This window comes from Eufriesea mexicana, unplaced genomic scaffold, assembly GCF_001483705.2.
Source record: "Eufriesea mexicana isolate 0111107269 unplaced genomic scaffold, ASM148370v2 scaffold474474835, whole genome shotgun sequence".
Classification (NCBI taxonomy): Eukaryota; Metazoa; Arthropoda; class Insecta; order Hymenoptera; family Apidae; genus Eufriesea; species Eufriesea mexicana.
In genome coordinates, this window is record NW_016907960.1 from 238,948 (window position 1) to 250,347 (window position 11,400).

General features: G+C 36.2%; 1 protein-coding gene and 1 long non-coding RNA gene across 2 annotated transcripts in view; one reads left to right on the forward strand and one right to left on the reverse strand.

Annotated features, from left to right (window-relative positions):
• Positions 1 to 1,389: 1,389 nt before the first annotated feature.
• Positions 1,390 to 11,400, reverse strand: part of LOC108548337 (orexin receptor type 2) — a 19,889-nt gene continuing 9,878 nt past the window's right edge. The window contains exons 2-6 of the mRNA XM_017901210.1: positions 4,904 to 5,051; positions 4,488 to 4,709; positions 3,945 to 4,104; positions 3,625 to 3,737; positions 1,390 to 1,660 (exon numbers count right to left, since the gene is read on the reverse strand). Of these exons, the coding sequence (XP_017756699.1) occupies positions 1,437 to 1,660; positions 3,625 to 3,737; positions 3,945 to 4,104; positions 4,488 to 4,709; positions 4,904 to 5,051 (867 nt within the window). The 3' untranslated portion in view covers positions 1,390 to 1,436. The remainder of the gene's footprint in view (positions 1,661 to 3,624; positions 3,738 to 3,944; positions 4,105 to 4,487; positions 4,710 to 4,903; positions 5,052 to 11,400) is intronic.
• On the forward strand, positions 7,700 to 8,214 carry LOC108548338 (uncharacterized). Its single transcript, XR_001890261.1, has 2 exons — positions 7,700 to 7,921; positions 8,030 to 8,214. It is a non-coding gene; the product is annotated as an uncharacterized LOC108548338 (long non-coding RNA).

An 11,400-nucleotide genomic window follows, 5' to 3' on the forward strand; every position in this document is an offset into this window, starting at 1 on the left:
GCGTGTCTAAAACATATTTTGAATGACTATCTAATTCCAGCATATTGTATATTTCGTAGTTCACATTTGTATTAATGTTTCGCTACGAATTCCATCGATCTGCTGCTATCATTAAACATCATCCTTCTATATAATTAAATTTCTTTCATATACGAGATCTACTAATAATTAATTATTAGTAGTGATGTCTAGTGTTAAACATATTATTGTGTATTGAGTATTAACGCATGCAGCATCGACTGGTAAAATGATTAATAAATCGATATATCTTTTTAATACAACAGCTATTGTAAATAGAATATAGTCAGGTCAGTAACCTCGAGATGTATTATGTCTTTTGTGTACGAACAAGTTTGTACCGAGATTCATTAAGTAAACAGTGGATGAATGAAGTACATTTATTAGATAAAGAACAACTACTTAATGCTTTAATTTTACTTATATTAGGACAGTAAAAAGAAATCTTTGATCTGCATGTGTCGTGAAGAAATGATTGTTACATAATTTAGTATATCTTAAAGTCTAGTTAAGACAAAATTGATACTTACTATTAAACTTGTCATTGATGAATTCTAACAGATTTTTCGTAATAAATACGAAAGATCGAAATCGCGATAATTCTCTCTTTTTTTTTTAAATACGCTTATGATATGCTTTGTTACTGGCAAGGTGGAATGGAAAGATAATATATTGATAAGAAGTTTTTTCCATACATGACTAAATTTATTTTCCTCTTTTTGACTTGTTAAATTTTACATTAGCTTTAAAAGTTCAGACGTATTAATTAATGTTAATTCGTATAAAATTTTCGTTATATGGTTCTCGTACGCGGCAAAGATGTAATTTTAGTGAATTAAAACTAAATTTAAATGTTTCGTCAATATTACACGAAGTAGCAGTGTACAGAATATGAAATTTGCATTATATATTTATAACAGCGATAGTATATATATATATATATATATATATTATTAAACTTTTTACATACAATTTTGTCGCCGGCGTATCATTTGGAGATTATATATATAATTATTTTAAATGCAATCATTCTTTTGCACAGAATGATTTAAAATTCGTGAGTGCCTATGTTGTAGTTCAGATTTTGCGAGAATAAACATCGAACTTTTCCCCGATAGTTCTTAATATTGTAAGTACATTTTACATAGCTCAATATTTCGTTACATTAAACGATTCCAGTTTTCAATGGAAGTTACTGTCTATTAATTTTTATAAATTTTAGAGCTAAATGTAATTGCATTTCACAATTATTTTTTTGTTATTTAAAATAGTATCGAGTGAAACATAGCGTTCTTATTGTATTTATCTAATATTCCATATCTTAATATTAAAGTTCAAATTATATGTAAATAAATTTTTTTTGGACTTTACTGCGCGTTTAATAGCTATAATCATTTCGCATTTACATACGTTTACGATCAGTCGTGTTTCTCATTTTGTTGAATGCTGGTTATCGCACTGAGAGGTATAATTTCGGTATTTCGTTGAGGATTATTATTATTCTTGACAGTTGTTCGTATCGTAGTAGTCCGTGATTTAACTCGAGGAAGATTAGACGTGCTTGCAAGATATCCGCGTTGTATACGAGAATTATCCTCTTGAGTACACCGAAATGTACGTCTAAACTCCTTCCGAAATTTTCCTGTAATAAAAGTCTTTGATTAATCATGGAATAGTTTGTGTAAACACCTCACAGATATATGATACCAACAATATAATTCATGCTGTTTTAGCTTGCATTACTTTTGAAAAGTGAATTGTTGCAACACTCGATTGAAGTACAACGCTATAGTTAATATTGGCACCACTGGTGTCGCCCGAATTCAATTTTCATCGAGGTTAACGAAAAGGGCAAGCTATATAATATTTCGTTATCGACCATTCTTGCCGTCTCCTAATTTTTTATTTACAGTCATAGAAACTTCAAGAATTAGAATAACAGAACATTAAAACAGAGTGAAATAGTGCAACAAAACGTCCTCTATCATAATCGCATCTGAATTAATTATCGATCGATATCGATTAGTCGATTGATCGTTCGTTTGAAATGAAAGCTTCTTTTCTCGAAATCGGAACGTCTACTTTGTGGCTATGCGAAAGTAAAACGGCTAAACTAAACTGAAAAGTATAATAAATATTATGGAAATCAATTCAAGTGGCCAATAACTGTGGAATATAATACAGCTCACCCTAAACATAATTGAGACTGTGGAGGGTAAAATCCAAGACTACATCGATCCTGGGTAGACTCGTTTTCGGCCTGAGTTCCTTCCACGATAATATTAGGGGCTTTTTTCACCCAAGAGACTCGCATTTCCGCATGTCAGAATTGTTCACGACGATTTTGTGGTGCAGACCGAGATTCATTTGCCATGTAAGCGTAGCTGTGTTGCTGGTTTGGCCTGCGACCGTTTGAAGGATTCGAAGGAGTGCATTCTCGGAACGTGCGACCAAACTCCTGCCGGAACTTACCTGCAAACCATACGCTGAATATCTTCTTTTGCTTTCATTGTCGCCATCATTCTTATCTCCATTATTTTTACGTAGATCAAGCGGAAACACAGGTGAGTATAATTTTTTTCCTCGTTAATTAGAAAATCGATCACGTTCGAGATCGATAGTATCGAAAAGCGAATTTACGATAAAATGAACTTTTCACAACAAATCTATAACGTAACGGTCAATCTGTTTTCAGAAGAATCGCGCAATTAAACTGCAAACCGTAAACTAGAAACAACTAGGTCGTTATCGGTTGGACAAGGAAGCACCGTCTCGTTTAATTACGAGATTCTTTAAGTAATGGAGACAAGACTACCCGGGGAAATGAATCTTAATCATCGTCACGAGAAGAGCTTCCCAATGAATTTCGAATTTCGTAATGAATCAAGAAGATATCAAGTGACGGTATTGTTAAACTTACGATTGATTTTTAAATCTTGTTGGGTGATCCATTTTGAATCTGTGCATGATTGTATGTCCAGAAGTACGTGATTAAGCTACTTCAGAAATTGATTAACCTATTGACGATGTTTCAAAATACATCAAGCTTGTTTGAAAATTGATCGAATTTATGTGATCGATAATATATAACCAATATTAAGCATAAAGGTAGCATTCTGAGTGCGATTGAAAGGATCATTTAACACTGCTTAAACGTTAAACAGAGTTATGTCAAGGCTGCTTGAGTGTTGTTGCTTTGAAAACAATTGTTTCGCATCTCACAAGACACTTGCTGGATCGCGCTCGTTTACAGGCGAGAACGGATCACCCTTTCTTTTACATAAGTAGTAGCAAAACGTCAATCCATTGTTGTTCGCGTTAGATGGAACGTGTTAAGCTCGTCGATTATTTCTCGGTAAACAAGATACGACCGAACGTTATAATGTGGGTAATACCACCGTGGCATGATTCCATAGAAAATCTCTTGACAGCGTAGATCGATGATATTTTGAGCAACAGAGGCTGTTATTCGTCAGTTATAACGCGAAAAAATAACGAAGGAAACGTAATAGTTCCATAGAGTTAATCTACGTAATTAGAACACGGTGGATGCAAAGTGTCATTTGCTTGTGGATAGCGAAAATGAGAAAATCAGAGGTGGTTTACCGCTCATGAAGTTGTAAATCAGTGGATTAACCGCGCTATTGAAATAGCATAGGCCGTGCGCGATTAAGCTGACGGCGTTTATCCACTTGTTCGATGGTAACGTGGTGGTATACCTGAAATGTTAAATGACACGTATATCGATTTGCTTTGAATAATGACAATTGCTTCCTTCCTAGCTACAACTTTCCGTAACTAGTTCTAGCATGCACGATTATCCATAACAAAGGTATTTAAGCTTTCCTATTTGTCATGCTGCATTGTATCGAACATTAAGGCATATTTACTTGTATTTTTCAGATATATCAAATATTGGAAGGTACCTTAAAACGGAGAGCAAATGAACAGGGAAATAGCAAATGGCAAAAGTGATGACCACCGTGACTAACATTTTTGCTGCTTTTCGTCGAGACCTCAGATGCACTTCCGGATTCCTGCCACCAGTTGATGCAGCACGACTCGTCTGGGATGACCTTGAAGGTACTACAAATGTTTGGAATAATTATTCATATCGTGAACCTGCCGTTTTGGTTCTGCTACGATCATAAAGTATACATTACTGATCGGACACACCTTCATGGTAGCATACACGTTTTAAAATATATCGGAAAAGGTTAAATGTCGTGTTAAACATGATATCCATGCGTTAGAACGTTGAGTATGAACGATGTCGATAAAAAGATATCGGAGATACCAAAAATCGGCGAGGAAAGCGTATAATGATCCGTTTGAGTTTGAATCACGGGTCATATCATATTGCAAGTTCCGGAACGTTTTAGTATCAGTTTGTCAGTGCATATGGGTCAGAAACAACGTATAATTTTGTTCGTAGATTAACTGGAAGTAAAAATTGATTGTTCGCTTACAGTTATGTCCTGGAATGTCGCTTCTCCAAAGGACTTTAACGATCTGCCAATATGCTACGCTCATGAAGATCAAAGGTCCGGTATAAAGGAAAATTAGTTTCATGATTGTGAAGGTGATCTGGCTCTTTTGACTCCAGGATATATCGCACTGCGTGAATAAAATGGTGTTTACTTTGATGTGCGTTGGTGGGACGGTATGCAACACCACGAGATCCGGAATATCTGCGCAAACGTTGAGTGTTGATGCATGGTTTTTCTCATAGTTTGTCAGTAACTAAAAACAACATGTCGAGTGTCTTAATTTCGGAACTAACTATTTGATGCAGGCGTACTCTAAACATCAACTATACGTTCGTTTCGTTCAATGTCTATGTAACAAAAAGGTATTATGTTGTTACACCAAATGAAATGTATACCAAATAGAAGGGCTACCGCCCAAATTCCGATGATTGCATTTTTTGCTCGTCCAGTGGTTGACTTGAACCTCAGAGGAAAACATATCGCGTACCATCGATCTATCGATATAAAAGTTAAGGTCAATATGCTCACGGTCACGGACACTGTCTGAAACAAATAAAAACTGGATATTATTTTTTTAAATAATCGTAGTATGGCGATGTAACAGTTCTAGGTGTACTAGAAACAACAGTCCAAGAACCTTGCTACTTGAAATATTATTGGTCATGATACGAAAGAAGGAAAATTACTTTCGTCGATTAGCAATTCTAATTCGTTCATTCATCAAATTTCCATAACCTCCGCCCGTCGTAGCACGTTACGTGTTGCATCAGAAATCGATTCAGGGTGGAATTAACGTATTTGACGTACCTACTACTTAACGATACCTGATATTTTGAGATACCCGTTAAGTGGATGCGAATGTAACTACATGCAGAGTTATGTAAACTTGCATCGTTTATAGGCGTATCTTACGTTTTAATTTTCCACTCGATAACGCGGTTTATTCGTTATCTGGTACAGAGACACGTCATGAATATAAAACGAACGGTTGGAATATATACGGCCAAGGACTCTGTAGAAGTTTTTCTCGCCGGAAACATGATAAAACTGTTGGCTGCGTTGCTGCACCCGCGCTTTTTTCGCTGTCAAAATATTTATTGCCTTCGTACATTTGGCTTTGACTTTTCCTTTTTTGTTTGCAGATAACTCGCGGGATTAAGAAAATGATTTACGCGGACCAACTCAACCTACATTTTTAATGCACACCGAGTCTGCTGCATCCGATGTCGGCGATGATCGAATGACAAATTAATCAAAATCAAGGTCCGATTATAATTAAATGGATAATTAAGGAAATTGCGAGCAAATTGCATTAAACATAAAACAACTGGGCTTTTTACATCTATTTTTGTGGAAGAGTATACGAAGAATTTACTCCGACAGTATGCTGTTTAAGGAACATTAGCGGTGTGACACCTTTCCATGTGTCACATACTAAAGCATTTAGGGAGACCTGATACAAGTGCTTGCTGTCGATCGATTTTCAGAATGATCGTCAAAGGGCTTGTTACGGAGTTTCTGTATGACAACAAACGCCACATGTATGCGAAATGGTCGTCTAGTTGGTCAATGGCAGGGTCTAGCTGCTAGCTAGAGACTCCTTCGATACATTCATACTCTCTACAAGGAGAGTGCAAGTCCTTCGGGTCACCGATTTAGTTGAAACCTTGCAGGTTTGTAGATATCGTCACGCAGTTTAAGAAAATATATCATATACCTTTACCATGCAATTATAAAAGTTCATAAATTAATCACAGATATTGAATAATTTATGAATTTTCCACTGCCGAATTGATTTATTGAAATGTATTAGGAGCACATAACCAGAGTTAGTAAACTATTCGATTGACATCAGAGTTATCTATGTTCTCGTTGCCGAACTCGAGCTTCGAGTCTAAAATCAGTCAGCAGTGGAAAATTCACAAATTACTCAATATCTGTGATTAATTTATGAACTTTTATAATTGCATCGTAAAGACAGATCCTTGGCGAACTTTCTAATATAATTTTGGATATAAATTTGTCTCTAATTAATTAATTATTAGTGATTATTCCACAGGGTGTTTGAATTCTTGCCGTACATACCAATAGTTCTTCATTAAGTACTATTTTCTGCGTAATCAATTTATGAACTTCATGCACGCATTATCTAAACGGGATCCTTGCCCATATTCACATATTAGTTTTGTTCACATTTTGCTTCTCATTTCATTTATTATTAAATATTTTCACGAAAGATCGTGACGGTTGTTATCTCAAAATTACGGACGCCATCAAACAATTATTAATAACTAACTAATTAGCGTTAAATTCTTTACGAAAATTATGTAAGAATATTGCTTAAAGTTCCAGCTTTCCAATGCAATTAAAAAAGTTCATAAATTAATTACAGAAATTGAATAATTTATTAACTTTTCACTATCGGAGCCCTTCTGTCCTTTTCTATCTTCCTATTACTTTTCTGAGCATATGGTCCAAAATCATAGATGGCGCTGATCAATAAATGGCGCTGATCGCAGGCGGTAAAATTTTTATTTGAACTAGATACCTCTTCTGGTTATGTGCTCCTAATACATCTTAATAAATCGATTCGACAGTAGAAAATTAATAAATTTCCAAGTTTCTGTAATTAATTCATGAACATTTATAGCTTTACAACTAAGTTGGAATTATAGGCAACATTCTTATACAATGTTTAATTTAATAATTAATACTTACATGAGCGATAGGTTTTGTATTTCCTGTATCTAATGATTATTTATATTTTCGTTTTCTTTCTGTAGCAAATAAGATTGCTATAGAAAAGTGTTTTTCTTGCATAATGTTCTTATTATTTTGTAATAAATATATATTAGCATAAGAAAGCGTAAACAATAAATTTTTGTATTAAGAAATTTCATTTACAATTGTTTATTTACAGTGTTTCCATAGGCGAAAAATGAATACAAAATAAAAAATAGATTGAAAAAAGATACCAACTATGGACAGAATCGAATCACAGAACCTCCAGCATAGGAATACTCAAATGACACCGTTAGGCCAGGACTCCGCTTAAAAAGTATTGGAAATTAATCTATAATTACAGAAGTAATAAAACTTGAATCGTGAATATCTAAAAAATTATTAAGTAGTTGCGGCTAGAATGATATATATTCTTAAACTGCTTTACGATATCTACAAAGTTTCAGCTAAATCGGAGATCCGAAGGACTTGCACGCTCTTTGTAAGACGTTTGCTTTTCCCTTGATCAGGCGTCTGTTCTGTTTCGACACGGCTATTATATTACCGCAATGCGATCGTAACTTTTCATCCCCCTTCTGTGGCAAGCGGTAATTTACGGGTTCATTTTATCGTAGCGTAACGATTGCGCGTAACACGGGTGAACTTCGCGACTTGAGATTCAAGAGATACGGGTAGGTGTTATTCGTTTTAACGTCGATACATACCTTCCTGTTTTGTTCTTTCCACGCGTAATTCTTATGTAAATGGAAAGTTGATTTCGTTTCTTTTATATCTTTCAGATTAAACGTGCGAATGGAAATTAGTCGAAGAACTAAGAATCGTTTTCTCCAAGACACCGATGCTCCAACCCCCAGGGACACTTTAATTTCGATGGAGATAGAAAAAGGTTAAAAGCAATTGAGAAAGTCCGAACAACCGTTAGCCACGAGTTGGAAACACTGCTGTGATACACTGAGATTACCAAGGCGAAATATAGCTATCTCAATGCGAGCAATTTATCATTTCTTTCCGGTGTTTCTTGGGAACAAAAGAGATGAAAACTCTTGATTCGGTTCGTAGGCACGCCGTTCGCTAGCTCGAAACATAATTTATCAACCGGCTTGCGCCTTTTTCGTTAATCCTTCTGGCTCTGATAGTTTTATATACGCTTAATCTCGTTCTGTGCTTGATATATTTATAGAGATGTCTATAATGGAAGCTTATGTTATTGGTGGTATCAGCCCCGAAATCTAAACTGTTTTCGTGGAATGCAAATTGTGCTCGACCCTGTTCACTAGAGACACGAGTAATTCCACCTTGCCCGTTTGATTTACGATTCTTCGCAGGGCAATTGAAATAGTTGTACGCAATTTCTTTTGTTCGCGAATGTCAGGAGGAGAACTCGGTGATACGTGAATGAAGATTAAAGACCGGCTTTCTTCTAGGAACACGACAAATTTACGTGGACATTTATGTGGGGTAAAAGGTCGATCGTTACTGACTGCAGTCGTAATAATTAGAGTCGGTCAAGGATCTCGATGAGGCGTATTCAAACTGTAACGCAAATCGATCTGCATTAGTAGCTAGCTGGTGCAAAGAGCAAGTAGGCTTAATACGGAGAGCAAATTGTTCCGGACGCTATCGTTGGTCGTTATTCCATCCGGCATGGTTTCCGAGCAATTAACCAAGAGGTTTGCGCCAGTCGGGATATATCCAAATTTATTCGTCGGGTCTCGGTAGCAAAATGCAAAATGTACATAAAGGTTAGCGAGGAGAATACCCGGGTAAAATTAGTTGACCTAATCGACTCGTAGAAACTCCAACGTGTCAGAAAGGGGCGGAAAGAAGGTGAGATGTTGACGGAAAGGAAACACAAACGCCGAGCGAGTAATTCCGTTTGGACCTGAGGCATAGTGGATACCTTGCTCGTCAGCTCGAACAAAACCTATTGTTTTTTCAGCCGTTGTACCTGGCGTGAAACGATTTTACGATTGTTTGCCACGCTAGGCGACGCTAGAGCACGTTTTAATTAAATCTCGGTTATCTACCGATCACACTCACAACTGCATTCAGTGCGTCAGTGCGTGCCTAACGCATTGTCGATATCACAATACCACCAGGGACTTTTTACATTTCGTTCACCGAAGCGATCTCGGAATCGCTTTTCTAATCGAGGAAACATTGTCGGTACTCCTTCATTCCTTTCGCTTGTCCGTATTATATCATTTTCGTACTACCCCATTCAAACCACGTGTAACGCTACCGAGAATGCACACTGGTGCATTTATTATACGTGACATAAATTATACGTGACGCAAATATTCATATCATGACAATTATATCTATTTTCATACTCGTTTGTGTATTTATAAAGACTCTTGACTTTGCTTCTTTCTAAACGTAAGGAAGTTAACAGAAGGGTACAATCAATGGTACGCACAGCAGGGAACCTTCACCCTAACACCCACGTCCGTTATTCTCAGCCTAATTTGCTACTCTGACTTATGCTATTAATTAGAAGAATTATAGTTTCATTGCTAGAAACCTCGAGCCAAAGCTTCGCAAGGGAAAGTATTAGGGTGTTGTTATAAAAAATTCATGTTATCGACTCGGTCACGAGAAATAGTTGTTCCCCAGTGAAATATCACCCGACTGGTATGACTCGCTACTTACGAATGGCCCCTCGGTCGTAGGAACAGCCTAGAAGGCACGCAAACTTTGTATCATTAACTCCTTCGTGTCTTTCAAACTACGAAGTCCCAAGTGACACACGGATCGAATAGCAGTACTCTATCCTATGCCTTTTCGGGGTTAAATAATCAATGATGCATCGATGCTGCTGCAACATATTTTCGCGCCACTCCCGGGGTTACTTTGCGTTGCGTTCGACAAATGCATCGAAACCCGCGGGAAATTCACCAACTGTCGTGTCAAACGACGTCTCGTTATGTTGGCAGAAGCGAAGATGTCTTCGCGACAGGCGCCTTCGTCCTATCATCTTTTAATCTAATTGCAACAACGACATGCCACGCGGCAAGGGTTGCGGCCACGATTGTCAGGCAGTCTACGCCTCACTCTATCCAACTTCCCGTCGACTTGCTAAACTTCCGGAAATATATGGTAATTTCGTCTATTCACGGAGAATTTCGACGATTTCTTAGACTGTTCGGAGAAAGCGTGTCGCGCACGATTTCAATGTAGCGTTAACACTGTCTAACAAATTTTAACTTTATTTCTAATCTGTAACATCCATTAAGTGGTTCGTACAGAGTTTGCTTTCTTGAACACAAATCCATAATCGAAATTGTCCTATCATCCTCGGATTTCGTAGAATGCGAGTTTTTCTAAAAAAAGCATGATTCTTGACTAAAATTACGTATTACATAGAAAGTAAGAAGGCTAGAAGGTTCATTGTTTGCTTATAAGTTAGGCGAGAGTATGCTGAGTTTATCAATGTCCATAATTGTAATTATTTATGCTTCTGAATAACTATAATTGGTCATCGAAGTTTAAAAATAACGCTTCGAGCATACTTTTTACGCATATTTTTGCATTTTTACAAAAAGTTCCTTATCTGAAATGAATTTGCTACACAGTGGCGTATTCTGTAGACATTTCTGAAGAAGAAACCATCCAAAAATAATATTAGGATGATCTTTAATGCTGACAGAACGGTAAAATATATATAGACAACCCGTAAGCGAGATTTTGCCGCCACGCAGCCATTATTCGTAGACTTATCAGGGCCGTAGTTATAGGTAATCGTCACCGTACTCATCGTCTAATAGGTCTCATTTTCTATATGCATGACATATATATGTTTCCATGTACTTTTTTACACCATTCGCAAAATTATAGGACATTTCTTTAAATCACTTGTAATTTGAAAAGGTTTTGTTATTCGACACATAAGTACGAATGACTTTTCAATATAAAGTTGTTAAAGAATAAAGTCCCACTCAATTTTTAAGTTGAGAATGAATCTTTTGATGCTTTTATTTTTTGTGTACTATTTCATTTTATTGTTAGCCAAAATTATAGAGGAAATAAAAATATTGTAACACACATATATGTATCATGGAAATTTATCCTATGAAAGTATGAATGTAGCTATAAGTTATAAAAAATTTATGACTTTAATAACAAATTAAATATAACAAACAAATTAATA